This window comes from Polypterus senegalus, chromosome 4 (assembly GCF_016835505.1).
Source record: "Polypterus senegalus isolate Bchr_013 chromosome 4, ASM1683550v1, whole genome shotgun sequence".
NCBI lineage: Eukaryota > Metazoa > Chordata > Cladistia > Polypteriformes > Polypteridae > Polypterus > Polypterus senegalus.
In genome coordinates, this window is record NC_053157.1 from 138,148,418 (window position 1) to 138,165,463 (window position 17,046).

At 39.4% G+C, this 17,046-nt stretch overlaps 1 protein-coding gene across 4 annotated transcripts in view; it reads left to right on the forward strand.

Annotated features, from left to right (window-relative positions):
* Positions 1-17,046, forward strand: part of LOC120527669 (putative methyltransferase NSUN7) — a 252,158-nt gene that overhangs the window by 178,019 nt on the left and 57,093 nt on the right. For all 4 annotated transcript variants that reach the window (XM_039751333.1, XM_039751330.1, XM_039751332.1 and 1 more), the window contains one exon: positions 432-549. In XM_039751333.1, the coding sequence (XP_039607267.1) occupies positions 432-549 (118 nt within the window). The remainder of the gene's footprint in view (positions 1-431; positions 550-17,046) is intronic.

Here is a 17,046-nt window from a genome sequence, read left to right on the forward strand (position 1 = left end):
AAATAATTAGATGTTTTATTGAAATGGATGTATTTTTTTCATGAAAAATGATTCAGAAATTCCTGTGCATTAGCTCTAAATGCTTTATAATTTGTTGCTTGGAGCTCACTGGCAGCTCACAGAATTCACAGTGCTCCCAAAAACACCCACCAAAGCTAGCATGAAACACCTTCCTAAAGTAACCACAGCCTAAACACTGAAGTGTAGCCAATATCTGATTCTTGTGTTAAAGTGTGCAGTCTCTGTATGAATAAAGTACTGTTTCAATTTTAACCTGCATTATATGTTATGAAATATTTTTTTGCAGTGTGATCAGCTGTGGCAGTGTATTTGCACTCTAAGCCATCTGTTTTATCTGGATATTATATTCACACTTAAAAGCTGGAGTGCATTGTTCATCTTTTGTATATCTATATTTTTATATTTTGTAGTTCCTAAAGTGCAAGCTGTCGTCTACAGCACATGTTCAATTTACCCAGAAGAGAATGAAGAGCTTGTGATGAAAATATTGCAGGACCAACCTGAAGGGAATAAACTACAGCCTTACAGGTATTGGAAAACAGCACTTGCAAATATTAAAAGTCCAGAGTTACTGATTAACATTTTGTCATAAAAAACTTCTTGTGCGAAAGTTGGAAGACATTTGTTTTACAAATTGGAACGTATGCTCCAATATTAACATATGGAATGATTTTTTTAATATTTTCAAATTCTTGTAATCTTTTTATAGTTTTAAACAGTTCAGATTAAAGATGCCGTATAAGAAGGTAAAAGTATCCTATCATATATTATTACAGATGCTCTGCGGTTGTCCAGTACATATTTCTGTGTTTGTTTTTGTTGGCTGGCCTGCCCTCTGGAGTTCTGGGATAAGGTTGTATGTTTCCAGCCAAATCCCATGTTTCTGATTTCTATCAGTGGTCTGTAACCACACACTGCAGCACACTGTCATGCTGAATGATTGAGCCAGTGTATAAAAGCTATTTTACAGTTGTCATCAGTTGAGGTAAGAACAGGACTGGAAAGAAATGTTGGGGTGCCAGCCATTTACCTGCAAAGAAAAAAAAAAGAACTGAAAACAACACGTACCTGATAGCTCAAAGAGTTAATAAAGGAAAGTTTAGCCATTGGTTTTAAAACAGTCACAGGGTCGGAGTACGTAAGGCAGGTAACTCATTTCCTGCACGAGATGCAATCTTTTGGGACCACCTCACTTTTATAGGGGCATGGGCAATTGCCCTCAGTGGGTGTATTTTCTAAGTTGTGGGTGATAAGAGAGATACAAAAGTTGATCGCGCCCACTGGTGTCCCAGTGGTTACTTCAGACAATCCCAGAAGGTGAACCTTGGACACACATGCGTGACACAAGCTACTACTGACTGATGGGGTTCTCCCTTAGCTGAATGGTTAAAATGTTTTCAGCAACCCAAGATTCACATCCCACCAGTGCTGTGTCTGGAAGGACAAATAAAGACAGAGAGAGACACCCTGAGTGACTCCTCACTTGTAACAACTGGATAGCTTGTCATGAATTGCTGATCTAATGGCACTTATAACCAGGCTGAGAGATAAAGACACTGTACAGGGAAGTCATATCAAAAGCTAATTGGACAAATCAGCAATTGGCTGACAGAGGTCTCATTCAGTAGAGAGGTAGAATGTTGTCTTAGAGAGGACTAGACAGAAAGAGTAAGAATATCGCCTAGAGGAGCTCCTAGCTAGAGACAACTGAGAGCTCATCCTATCTCACTAAGTGATCTGCTGTACAGAAAAGCTATGTTACAAAATCAAGAGTGCCAGCTCTGCTGCTGATTAATGGAGAGGAGTGGAAACCAGAATGATCTTCTGCTGTAGTGTCCCATCTGCTTTAAGGTTGAATGGATTGTGTTCAGAGAGAACATTCTGTACAACTTTGTTTATAAAGAGCTTCTAAATGGTGGTGTTTCTGCTTGACTAAGTCTTTCCTCATTCATTAAGAAACTACTTTCTCCCACAGAGCTGTTGCTCACTACATATTTTTTTTTTATTTCACCATTCTTTGTAAAAACTACTGACTATAGTGCATGACAACTAAGGGGGGGCGCTGTTTCTGAGATGTTGGTTCCACCACATGCATGTGGCACCATCATAGCCACCCAAGTTAAAGTCAATTAGATCATGTTTTGTCCATTGTAATGTTACAGTAAACAGCAATGAACCCTCTTCACCACGTATATACTGTATATGGTCCACAAACCAATGCAAAGAGCTGATCGTTATAAGCTTATTTTTGTCCGTTAGTGCTAAGTGCTTTTGAAAGTTTGAATATTTTATTTGTATTGTTACTATGTATGTACTCTTTTGTGGTTTCTTAATTGGCTTAAGTGATTGGTAATCAAAAAAATAAACAGAACATTCTAGTAGTAAGTGAAAGGTTCCAGAACATTCTAGTATTAAGTAGGAGTTTGAAGAACATTATAGTAGTAAGTAAAAGTTTCTATTTTAGCCATTTTTATGACAGAGACACAGCAGAAACAAATGAAAAGATGGTGCAAACTTTGCAGGTTCTTCTTAAGAACAGTGGACAGATGATCCAATCTTCAACGAATTGTGCGAACTGTCAGTATGTATGACAGTAGTGAATGATGTAGCTCATCGAAAAGTACACTGAAATACTGACTAAGCACAAGGAACAGAAACAGTTTACTGTTTGACTGGTTGTAAGCCGGCAGGCCAGCTTTCAAAGCTGAGAAGAATGGAGTGTCTGTTACAATAAGTAGCTGGCTATAGTTTGATGCCTTATTCCCTGGAGTCATTTCCTTTAAACTATGAATAATAAGGCTGCTTTACATGATCACAGAGTACATTTTGATGTGTAATTGTTAAAGTAAAGTAAAAGGAAATCTTTTCATAGCTTTATAAGTAAAAATTATGTTTTTCAAATTAACTTTGCAGCTTAATTGGAAATCTGTGATGGGACTTAATTAAGAATTGTAAAAATATGATCATACCTTCTAATTCATTTCATTATCTCTGCTACATGTTTTGAATTATGGGAATTGTAGAGTAAAGAGCAGAATGATTTTAGCTGAAAGCAAACCATTAAAACTCATTTAATTCCCATAAAGTGTATGCAGTAGATGGATGCATTAATCTGTTTTTCTGTTTCCTGGATATTAAAAAATAATATTAATAATGGGCTTCCTGAAATGAAGATAGCAAATCTCTGATAGTGAGTTGATATAAATATTAAGTGACAAATCTGAGTCAAATGACACATAAATTATGAGCAAATCTAGAGACTGAATCACAGAGTTGACAACAAGGAATTTCTTTCCACAGATATTCCATTTCCAAAGAAAAATCTTTTTACTTAGACAGTGAAGATTGATTTATTTTTTAACATACAGGTCTTATTTAAACATAGTTTACAAAACACACAGTGCCTGGAATTGTGACAATATAACTCCCATTTTATAAACATTTGAGAAAAAAGGCTTCTTGGGTCATCTGTTGATCAGTCACTCCTAAGACCTTAACAGAGGCTTTGTTTGTGTTTCACTCTGTAGCACTAAGTGACTGATAACTGCACTATGATAGTTTGTCATGTGGGGATCCTAGGGTGACCCAATTTTCCCCATTTATACTGTAAATTATGTAGAATTTACCAGAGTGACTCAAACCCAATACACTTAGCACACTTCCTGGACTTCCGCCCCTTTCCCTTTTACTCTATAACATTGGACAATTAAATAAAGTGAAGGAACAGGCAGGTACACATTTATTTATATATCATCTCTATATACACATATGAAAAAGTCTGGGAATCTCTCTTAATTCTTTGGATTTTTGTTTATCATTGGCTGAGCTTTCAAAGTAGCAACTTCCTTTTAATATATGACAAGCCTTATGGAAATAGCAGTATTTCAGCAGCGACATTAAGTTTATTGGATTAACAGAAAATATGCAATATGCATCATAACAAAATTAGACAGGTGCATACGTTTGGGCACCCCAACAGAGATATGACATCAGTACTTAGTTGAGCCTCCTTTTCCAAATATGACAGCCTCTAGACACCTCCTATAACCTTTGATGAGTGTCTGGATTCTGGATGGAGGTATTTTTGACCATTCTTTCATACAAAATCTCTCCAGTTTAGTTAAATTTGATGGCTGACGAGCATGGACAGCCTGCTTCAAATCATCCCATAGATTTTCAATGATATTCAAGTCAGGGGACTGTGACGGCCATTCCAAAACATTGTACTTCTCCCTCTGCATGAATGACTTTGTAGATTTTGAACTGCGTTTTGGGCCATTGTTTTGTTGGAATATCCAACCCCTGCATAACTTCAACTTTGTGACTGATGCTTGAACATTATCCTGAAGAATTTGTTGATATTGGGTTGAATTCATCCGACCCCCGGCTTTAACAAGGGTCTGTGATGATGCGGGTTCTGCTCCATGGTCCCCTTCAGCTTCTGGGAGCCCTTCAACCCGTCACCGTCGTTAATGTCACCGATGAGCTTAGCAGTGAGGCAACAACATAGCAAGGGGATGGTGTACAAAAGTGTCAAGGGCTTTTATTAAAAATCCAGCAAAACAAGGTGTTCAAATTAAATCAAGTGCAGTATTTTAAAAACAGTCTTCAATAAATAATCCAATAAAAAAAAAACGAGTGAAACACAAGGAGGTTAAAATATAGAAAAACAATCTTTAAAAATGAGGTTAAAAACAATGCTGGAAGCAGTCCTTTAAAACATTTACACTGCCTGGTGTGTTTGTCTATCTAGTGACTCCCCTGCTTCTCCCTACCCGGGCTTTGCAAAAGGGGGAGCCACTCTACCTGCAGCTGATCTTCTTTCTCTCATTTGCACAGGTCTGGAGGCCTCCCGATCCTTGGCTTCGGTCATGCACTTAACCCAGACCCGAGACTTAGCTTTTCTCCAACGGCCAGGACTCTCACGCTGGAGATTATCCTCCCAAGTCTCCCGACTCCTGCTGTCTTCCACAACGAGTCACTCTCGCTCCTCTCAAAATGCTCAGTGGGAGATAAACACCTTGCTAGGGCCCACAGTCCAGCTGTACTCAAGCCTGCTCTTGCACGTTCGCTCTCCCACACCAGCTTTCTCTCTCCACTTCCTACTTTCTCCTGCAACCTCCGTCTTTCTTTCTCTTTCTCTTTCTTTTTCATTTTCCATTCCTAACCAACTCGCTTTTCTATATAATAGAGAGGGCCTGTCAGCTGCAGCAAATTAGCAGCCCCAGGAACAATCACGGATGCGGGAAGTCTGTCACCTGTGCACTTAGGTGAGACATGCCCACACCGCAGATCGCCCTGAGAACTGCTTCAGCCGCACAACCACCACGCCCCCTCACTAAGCTGCGAGCGCGGTGATTATTTATTTTACAAGCTGGCATTTGCTGAGAGCTGTGGACCCGCTATACCACAGGGCCCCAGTCCCTGAACTAGCCACACAGCTCCACAGCATGATGGAACCTCCACCAAATTTGACAGTAGGTATCAGGTATTTTTCTTGGAATGCGGTGTTCTTCTTCTGCCATGCAAAGAGCTTTTTGTTATGACCAAATAACTCAATTTTTGTTTCATCAGTCCAAAGCACTTTGTTCCAAAATGAATCTGGCTTGTCTAAATGAGCATTTGCATACAACAAGCGACTCTGTTTGTGGTGTGAGTGCAGAAAGGGCTTCTTTCTCATCACCCTGCCATACAGATGTTCTTTGTGTAAATTGCACTGAATTGTAGAATGAAGTACATATACACCATCTGCAGTGAGATGTTCTTGCAGGTCTTTGGAGATGATCTGTGGGTTGTCTGTAACGATTCTCACAATCCTGCGCATATGCTGCTACTGTATTTTTCTTGGCCTGCCAGACCTGGGTCAAATAGCAACTGTGCCTGTGGCCTTCCATTTCCTGATTACATTCCTTACAGTTGAAACTGACAGTTTAAACCTCTGAGATAGCTTTTTGTAGCCTTCCCCTAAGCCATGATACTGAACAATCTTTGTTTTCAGATCTTTTGAGAGTTGCTTTGAGGACCCTATGCTGTCACTCTTCAAGTTCAAGGCTTAATGAGCTAATCCAACCACTTTGGTGTTGCAAGTAATCAGTATTGAGCAGTTACATCAGTATTGAGCAGTTACATGCAATCAAATCAGCAAAATTACAAGGGTACCCAAATTTTTGCACAGGCAGTACAACTAAATACTGCTTCACTACAAATCTTTGTTCAGAAAACACCCCGGTACTCAGATCTTCCTAGGAAATGAAAGACATACCACTGATCTTTTTTGTTGAAAGTAGAGTAAATTATTATGCAGGCTGAGAGGGGTTCCTAAACTTTATCATATGACTGTATATATGTCGGTCTGTATGTCTGTCCGCTTTTCACGAGAGAACTTCTTAATGGATTTAGATCAGGTTTTTTTCTATAATTTGCTTGAACATTCCGGTTGATTTTGGAACTTCTCTCATCACGTTAAGTATCATAGTTCACTTGCGGTACTGATTTATTTGCATGAATCCAAAAGACATGCAGCAGGCTGAGTGGAGGGGGGCCCCCCCTCCTCACTCACGTGCCAGCCTTGGGGCGTTCCTTACCTCCGCTTTTCTAATGAACGAGAGAACTATTTAGGGTTTTTTTTATAATTTGCTTGAACATTCCAGTTGATTTTGCAACTTCTCTCATCGTGCTAAGAATCATAGTTCTCTTGCAGGAGCGATATATTTGCACTAATCCGATACAAACGTTGGGGGCCAAGGGGTGGGGGATGTGTGATGTCAGGAGTGGGGAGCCAGGCAGGGCCCTCCTCACCGTCCTGTTTCATTACCACGTGGGCGAAGCTGCAGGGACAACTAGTCTCTCTCTATATATATATAAAATCCAACATCTGTATGTCTGTCTGCTTTTCACAAGAGAACTACTTAATGGATTTAGATTCGGCTTTTTTCTATAATTTGCTCAAACATTCCAGTTGATTTTGCGACTTCTCTCATTGCGCTAAGTATTATAGTTTGGTTGTGACACCGATTTATTCGTGCAAATCCGAGAGACAGGCTGCGGGCTGAGGGAAAGGGACAGGCGGGTCCTCAGGAGTAGGGAGCTGTGAAGGGCCATCCTCACTCATGCGCCAGCCTATATTCGAGTCACTCTACCTCTCCCCACATGTTGCAGCGTACTTTGTTTTCGTGTTTGTTCAGCAGACATTATCATGTAGAGACTGTTAAAGAGTAACATTTGACATTTTAGGCTGAGAGATCACAGCTACGTGTGTTTTAGACGGTACCCGCTCATTGGCAGAGATATCACGGCCACTTGCTCTTCTCCCCACGAAGGAGACACTTTCCATCAGAGTTGAATGCGATCAGGTACAATGGCAATATTTGACATTGGAGTGTACCTACCTTCCGCTTGGCCAGAGATACCTTCCCAACTTTTTATATTTTTGGCAAAGAGAGTCCAACTGTATTCTCACCCCTGATAGCAAAACAAAAAATATTGTATTTCAAGAGGCCCTCGGATATGAAAGTTATCAATATAAATTCTGCTCAATGCAAATTATTAATTTTTTTTTTATTGATTTTTAAACTTTGTCCTGTTTCACTACTATGTGGGCAGAGCCGTGGGGGACAGCTAGTTGATACTGTGCCAAAAACACTAAACAAAGAACACATTTAATTACTGGTTTAAAGTAATACACCCTGATAGTACTAGATGTGTAGTTTCAAGTGGCACATAAACTTGTAGATACACTCAATTCTTCTTCTTAGCTAGCCCATTATCTACTCTGGGCCAGCCAACCACCCTGTCTCAATATGCGTATCAAGACAGTGTTAGTCTTCTTCAAGATGGAGAAACAGCAAGCCTTTGCAAGCCTCCCTCTTCATATTGCTTTGCAGCACCCAACACATAAATACCTCCTGGACACTTCCATTCTTCTTCCCATCCTCCCAAGTACATCAGGTCAGTGCATCTGACTGTTTCATATTGACACTGATTGCATTAAGTGATGATTTTTAGTTCCTTTGTTGGCTTAGTGCTTTTGAAGACAAACTGTTTCAGCCAAGATTCATTTTATTCTAATTGCATTTCATTCATTGTTTTGTGTATTTGTTTTATTTTGTAGGGCCCTATGGTGACTGTATTTTTCCCTTTATAATCTTTATTGTGTAGACTTAACCAAAATGCTTCAAAATACATACACTTACCTCTCTGTGGCCAAATAGTGTACTTCAGTTTAGCACATCCTCCCCCCATCCCTTCTTTAATGAAAAAGTGAAAAACGGACAGGACAAAGAGCTACACTTTTAACTATATATTATAAGTAATACCTTTTATTATAACAAGTGACATAGAAGCAAATAGACTTTGTAAACCAAGATGATGATAATGCTGGATTGTAATTTCAGGTGGCACAATAATTTATGCTTTCATTTGATTCTTCCTGGTCAGCTCATCATCTGCACAAGCCCAGGCAGCCTGCTTTTTTCTGGTCATCATCTGGTCTGCAACATGGCAGAGAGTGCATGCCTTTGCAAGCCTCTCTCTTTATTGCTCCTGTGTAGCTTCTGACAAACATGCACACCTTCCATGGGCCATTTGCCAATTGAATAGCTCAGGCTTATTCCTCCAAGTTATTTTGTTTATTGTCAGCATCCCTCTGACAAACAGCCAAGAAAGGAAATGCAAGTCATTATGCAATAAAACTAGTCCTCTCTGTCACAGATAGCTGGCAATTCAGTCATAAAAAGAAGCATTCCTAAAACTTTGGGGGTAAAAAAAGCTGGTTTGTCCATGTTTATTGCTCTTTAAACGTTATCTACAAATAAAGACATACAAAATATTTACCAGCTTATATGCAACATATCACTCCAGCACAATGCACTGAATGACTTTAAATTCCTTGGAATCCTTATTTTTCCCTCTTCAAGACACTGTGTTGTTAGGTGTTGTTATCGCTTACCTGTATGTTTAAGACTGTCACTTGTACATGCAGATCAGGCCCTTCTGCTACTATTTAAAGGTTCATTAATTATTTGGTAAATAAATGTGCGTGCTTTTAATGGATGAGCACATAATATAAAACACATATGAACATGCTTTAAAAACATCTGTGGAAGCTTTGCAGAAGTTTGACGTTCCCATGAAGCCAAAGAGCAAGTAGCACAATGTGGTGTGGAGGAGGCGATTATATCTTAACACCACCGAAAAATTAAATGCTGTAGTTGCCGCCCAGAAGTATCATATTATCTTTGTGTCTGCTAATGTAATGCTCGGCCATGAGTGCCAGTCATTTAAAAGTTTTTGCAAACCTGCAGTTACCGTCACCACTCCTGAAGCAAGAAAATCTTGACTGAAATGAAAACTGTGTTTATGTTTAAATAGCCTAAAAAACAGTTTCCTGCATTTTTCTTAACATCTTGCAAATACAAATATTACAACATAATTTTGATGTCTTTACAGAGAAGTAGAATTTTTCTCATATTGTGGTTTTAATAATAGCAGTCTACAGAAATAGTACTCTTTAAAATCTTCGGTTACATGCTGTGACTTCTGTATTCAGACACACTGCTCTTTGCTTGGCATATAGCATACTGATTTTAAAAATTTGCTAATAATATAGAAGATTGAAGCATATGGATTTTTGAAACTTCCTGACAGTTAGGTTGAAGATTTGTATTCTCTGCCTCATTGAATACAGACAGTATGGTGCTCTCTGTTAAACCTTCAAAGCTTTATTCCTGTGGAAACCCCTCCATCCATTTCCCACTTGTGATCAAAATGAAAGTTTCTCCATACTTACAGTAGTGATTCTAGTTTTAATGATTCAATACATTGTGGAACAAGCCCCGGACACAGACAGACAGACAACGTTTGGTCACCCAACACACACATTTTATTGTACTCTAATATTTACAGTTCAGTGCAAAACCCAGTGCTGCAGCACCAATCCCCCCAAGTCCCGGCCTCTCTCTCCAGTGCCTCTCTTCTTCAGGCCACCTCCACTCCTGTCCAGCAAGACTGTTGTCCACTTCCGCCCGACTCCAGTCATCATATGGATGGAGGTGGCCCCTTTTATACATGCCCGGATGTGCCCCAGGTGCTTCCTGACACTCTCCCCTGTGTGATGGAAGTGCCGGCTGTGCACCCAGAAGCACTCTGGGTGTCCCCGGTCTTCTTCCCCCCAGCATTTCTGAGTGTGGCAGAAGTGCTGAGGTCCAGGGCTCTCCAGGCACCAGGGTGCCCCCTGGCGGTGGCCACAGGCCCCTACAGGGTTGAGCTTCCAAGCCCTGCACCCGTGGTCCCCAACGCAACTAGGGCGGTCGCACCCTCGTTGTCTGGAGGAGGCGCAAGCCCTCCTCTGGTCCTCTTGAGCATCCTGGCTGGGTGCTACCCCAGCCGCATGCCACAACATTTAATAGTTTATTATTAGCATTATTTATCCATCTACCATTCCTCATATCACTCTGCTAATGTCTTAATATACCCAAGTAAAAGGAAGTCCCACATTGTCTTTACTGCATTTCAAAACTGACCTTTCTGTCTCTAATACAGTACTCAGTTGTTTATTTCCATTTTAATTTTTCTAAGATCTCCTAGCACTCATCGCAAGATGCTTTTTACTGTGTTGAATTGAAACACAGTCATTATTCATTTAGCAATTAGAACTTTAAGTGAAACAGTTACTTTCACAGAGGCCAGAGTCAGAGAGACACTTTGCCATTTAAATGAACTACATCTGCTTTAGTTATACTTTCACATTCTAGGTATGAAGTTTTAAGTTTTGCTATTAACTTTTGAACCGAGTGACCGTCTGCTTTTCTACAGTGTATTCAAGCTGAGCATGCATTCCAAATAAAAGATTTGAATTCTTCTGAGACCTTTACAATTGAAATTTGTCATTAAAAAGCACAAATACAAATAAACTGGAGAGGTCTATTTCAAAATTTATAAGGTAGGACATTTTATGTCATCATGTGTTGTGTAAACCATTTTATGATAAAGGCTCTATAAATAGGTCTCAGAAAGCACATGATTATGAAATCCTGACAAATCAGCCCCTCCGTTTGAGCCGTCTTTTACTGCATCTGAATCAGCTCCTTTTACCATCCATTGCACATGCATTCATATTTTGCATTATTTCAAATTATTTGTTTTTGTATTGGAAAGACATGACTAAGAAGTGTCAAAAATACATGAAGGTGTTCAGTAGCATTGGGTCCGATGCAAGAACCAGTGACGGAGGAGGCTCCTGCCTATCACAGAGCCCACTAGTGTACGTAGATGATTCACTCATACTGGGCCAATTTACATCAAAACTAATGCTTTCAAGCAGAATGTAGTATTTGCATAATGATTCTGCTATTAAAGAAATGTCTACAGAAAAGCTGCAAATTGTACATTTTAAATTGCACTAACACAAAATTAGACAAAATTATGCAGCATAACCACATAAAATTTAAAAATAAAGTCTCTCAGCCAGCGACATAAGATTCATATTTTCAAAAAAGAAACTCCTTAAGAATTATCAGGATTAACATGTAAGATGAGCTTTGCAGTTGTGCTTCTTTTGTATTAGTTTTCTAACTGTAAGCATTGGCTCGTCTCTTCCATTATTGGCGATTGAGATGTGATGGCGTTGCTGAGAGGCTAATGAGTTCTGAAAAATCATGTCATCCTGTCTCATAACTTGGATTTGCTTCCATCTGGCTTCAGGTTTTGAAGTTTGTCTTCTTGAACAATCTAATTTAATTACACACAGCAGAACAAACAACTACTTGCTCCTGGGTTCCTCAGTAAACCTTCATTTTTATTTTGCCTTGTTTTTTAAAATACTCACATACTCAGAAAAGATGCAGAAGAGAGGGGATTTCTGAAAGATTAGTTGTTAAAGCAAATGATACATCATTGCGAAAAGAAATGGAGGAGCTTCACGTCTTTGCATGTTTTTCAGATGCACTTGGTTTACTTTAACTTTGTTAACTGATGAGGTTCTGATGATGAATGACGGAATTGGTGCACCATCCATTAATCTTTTAGAAAGATAAATCACACAGTTGGCATATCAGCCTGGACATAAACCACAATGGTATAAATTAGTTATGGCACTAAGAATGTTAGATTGCTGTCTCACTAACCCCCACTCCTTGTTACTTACCAAGGGAGTTTCACAAATCTTCCATCCCACTCTGGATATTCATCTAACAGCAGCAGTGACTACAATGTCTGACAGTTTCAAGAAGGTTATGCACAAGCCCATAATGGTAATTTGGGCAATTTACATCAACATTTACTAAATAAAATGTAAATTCTAGGGAACTTTTATCATTATGACATCTGTGAAAGTGCTGAAGGCAGACTGCATTTTATGGACATATTTAGAGCCAAATCCCCACTGAAATATCTCCTTCCTGTGTGTAGGCCCATTTGTAACTTAACAGCCTGACAAGTACCTGCAACATTATTTTGATTGGTGAATGTCTTTAAAGATTCATATTTTCATAATCATACTGATGACGACACAACATTTCCAATTACATTTCATTTTGTGATGATGTGATGATATGCTTGGACCAATCAAATAAGGCATCCCCTAATCATTTTGTGGGAAAAAAACTTTCCTGTATTGTCAAACAAATCATTCTTGAAGACCAGATGAAAATGCACAAATGTCTCACTCAGTCCATGGAGTGAGTAATCATTAATACAATTCATTCCCTTTTATACTTTTCTATTACCATTACCTTATTTAATACATCACATCATCTGACTCTTATTATGCAGAATTCTGTCATCTTAGCCAGTCAACAACAACCACCAGTAACTTTGATTCTTCTTAACATCGCTTCGTTAATATGGGTGTTTCCCATTGATCTTGTCACCTCTTCATAATTGGGGTTTGTGGGCTTCTCACTAGTTTGTTTAAAGGGGTGTTTATTACTTGTTTACTTCATTTTAACCTTATAAATTACCTTGATGGTTACTTTTAAGATGAGGCAACCCTCAGGTGCTCAAGCTTCAAGCCGCATTTAGTTAACCCTTTATTTACCTTCAGTCCTTTTCCTTATGCTTTCAATAATCCATTGTTACAACTTCATTTAAGAATATGCAAGTATTAAATGTAAAAATAATCATATATTGATTTAAAAAAAATTTATGAAAATTCTATATTAGTTACCCACAGATTATAAAAAAATTATAGCCACTACCAAACAAAATGTTCAGGGTATTTTAATGTGTAGCTATAACTCTAGACAGAAATAATTTGGTTACGTTTGAAATTCATAACAAAGGCAGTGATCGGGTATTATTAGTGATGGTTAGGCTCACTTTCAGCTCTTTCCATCTATGGTTTGATCATGCAGCAAATGAGTCAGACATTGGGAAGGACAATCACCAACAGACTTGTCAAGAATACTCAGAGTCAGACGGAATAAGTGGATGGATGTTTCTACTGCATATTCTAGATGTCTGATGAGGCCTAAAACTCTGGAAACAGAAAGCTATCAGTCCAATTGCCAAGTCATCACAGCCAAAACTCTTCATTACTGCAGATTTGTCACTTTGAGAAAGTGGTTAAGAGGGAGTGTTACACAAAACACAGCTCTATGTGGACCTATTACGTACAGAGTGAAGAGGGGTGGAAAATCTTGCAGCAACACTCCCACTATGCTCTATGATCACTTAGGAAGATTGCAAAACTCACAGTAGATTGCTGTTTAATGATTTTTATATTTAACTAAAACAAAATAGTGCCACGTTTTAGCCGAGAAGGTAATTTATACTTTATTTTTTGACTATAAGTTTATAGGAGGGATCCCAGATTTTTTTAATGTATCTATACTAATAAAAGGCAAAGCCCTCACTCACTCACTCACTCACTCACTCACTCACTCATCACTAATTCTCCAACTTCCCGTGTAGGTAGAAGGCTGAAATTTGGCAGGCTTATTCCTTACAGCTTACTTACAAAATTTAAGCAGGTTTCATTTCGAAATTCTACGTAATGGTCATAACGGTCGACAACATCTGCCATGTTGAACTTTCTTATTTATGGCCCCATCTTCATGAAATTTGGTAGGCGGCTTCCCTGCGCTAACCGAAACCGATATAAGTACTTATTTTGGTGGTATGACACCACTGTCAGCCGCCATATTGGACTTTACAACGTCACTAATTCTCCAACTTCCCGTGTAGGTAGAAGGCTGATCCCATCTTCACGAAATTTGGTAGGCGGCTTCACTGCACTAACCAAAACCGATGTACGTACTTATTTCGGTGGTATGACGCCACTGTTGGCCGCCATATTGAACTTTGTGATGTCGATAATTCTACAACTTCCCGTGTAGGTAGAAGGCTGAAATTTGGCATGCTCATTCCTTACAGCTTACTTACAACAGTTAAGGAGGTTTAATTTCAAAATTCTACGCGTAACGGTCATAACGGTCGATAACGTCCACCATGTTGAACTTTTTTATTTATTGCCCCATCTTCATGAAATTTGGTAGGCGGCTTCCCTGCACTAACCAAAACCTATGTACGTACTTATTTCGGTGGTATGACGCCACTGTCAGCCGCCATATTGAATTTTCCAACGGAATTTGTTACTTATGGGACCATCTTTAAGAAATTTGGTACGCGGGTTCCCAACGCTAACTGAATCCTACTTACGTACATATATATGTCCATAGCCTGCAGCTCGGTCACCGGGTGAGGCGATGTGGGGTCCCCCATCCCAACACCTCCCACGTTGATGGCTGCCTGCCTATATAAGGCCAGCCGTCGTTCCGGTCTCTACATTCGCTTCCTTGCTTTGCCACGGGATTCACGTCTCCCTGCTGATAACTACAGCCTTTTTATTTAATCCACGGCTTCTCCGCTGTTGTATTGTTCGTTTATTACGATTATAGTTATTGTGTAGGTATTTTAGACTTACTTTACATTGTTCAGGTACCCATTTCCTTTATCGTTCCAACCGTACCCCCATTAACATGTCTATTTAGGTGATCACCATCAATCAAAGAACTGTCACTTACCGAGTGGTTTCCATGCTCGGAGATGGCACCTGCCTTTTCTATTCTCTTTGTTACATATTGCACGGCCATATCAGGCTCATTCTTGATATCCGGAGGAACATTGTGTCTTATGTATTGAATGACTGGGACAGGTTCAAGGTGTGGACTGATGACGGTACAGGAGATAATTATACTACACAGGAGCACTATAAGAGTCAAATGCTTAAGCCCTTCACCTATGGTTCTGCATGTGAGTTGATGGCTGCCGCTGAATTGTTCGGTTGTCGCTTTCAAGTGTACCGAAATGGCCAAATATTTTACACCTTTCAACAACCGCCAATGCCTCTTAAACATCTTAGATTCACAGGTGACGATTTCAGTAGTGGATACTTTGATGTTTATGAATGTTTAAACTCTCAAAAGCTGGATGTGAAGTTATCGATGAAACCGGATGTATGCTTACAACGCTTGACAGATGCTGAATGTCACTTCAACACAAGTCTTGCAAATACTGTCGTAATTGAAACAAACCATGAAACTCAAACCGATTATGACAGCGGCAATCCAAGCTGTGAGATTTGAGACAAGATTACTTTTCATTACATTGAATGCTCAAGAGTAAGCTCAGTGCACAGCTTGGTCATATTACAACAGGGGGGCCGAACTGACAATGTGGTATACAAAAAGATCCTTAACAAATAATTACTGTTATATTTTCCCTCAGTTTGGTTTAATTTTCTTCTTGATAAAAACTTTAAGGCAGTACTTCGCCACTGTGAAGCGCGGGTATTTTGCTAGTTCAATATATATATATCAGCGCTTCCCGGTTCATTTTACCCTCACACCCCCTTGGTTTGAGAAGAAGTATGAAAAAATATGAGGTTAACGCAGATAAACAGATCACCAATTGAAGCTTTATGAATAGTGGATACTTTATTCGCCATCAATAATTGTTTTGGTAAAGCCATACTCAGTGTAATCCTCCTTCCATTTTATAATTTTTCCGCGACTAGCCATAATTAAATGAACGGTAAAAAAGTAAGAACGAAGCGAGGGTGACTTATTCAGGCAGGCAGGCGACAGCTCAATAGCTCGAATTTGGATATAAGTAGGTTCTATTTAGTCGCCAGAAATATCTTTGGTAGGAATGGAATTTAGTCTTTACATTTCTAAGGTGAAGAAAAATTTATGCAATAATGACTAAATTTAACTTACATTCCTACTAAACATATTTCTGTCGACTAAATAAAAATTACTTATATTTAAAATTTAAATAGAACTTGAACAGATACGATAGTTCATAATACCCACGCAGCACTAAGTGCACGTAAGAGCAGGAGTCATCCGTTTTAACAAGCAGCGTATTGCACTGATACGAAATAGCCTGGCCATTTAATTATTTAGGAATGGATAGATAAATTAAGATTTTGTACAAATAATGTTTTTAATTTTTCTTCCTCGATGGATTCTGGCAAATATATATATATTGTCAGGGATGCCAGGGGCCATGACCCGGCCGGGACGCCATGAGGGACCGGATGTGGGTCTGTGCCCACCCTGGATCACGTGGGGGTCGCCTTCCTGGGGACTCTATAAAAGGGGCTGTCTCCCATCATTCGAGGCTGGAGTCGGGAGGCAGAAGGACAAAGCTCAGAGGAGCTGTGGAGGCGGCCCGAAGAAAAGGCATTGTGGCCAGGACTGTGTGTGATTGGGGTAATTGTGCATGTGACTGGGGTCTGAGTGACCAATGGACTGGGGTCTTTGTGATCAGTATTTGTAAATATAACTGGAAATAAACGTGTGGTGGTGTTTTAACAACATGTCCGCCTGTCTGTGTCCGGGCCGGGTTCACAATATATATAGATAGATAGATAAAGATATAGATATAGATATATAGATTATATAGATAGATAGATATATAGATATAGATATATATATAGATATAGATAGTGTGGAAGCTGGCCCGGACACACACAGACGGACATCTTAAGTTCACCCAACACACGTTTATTATACAATATTTACA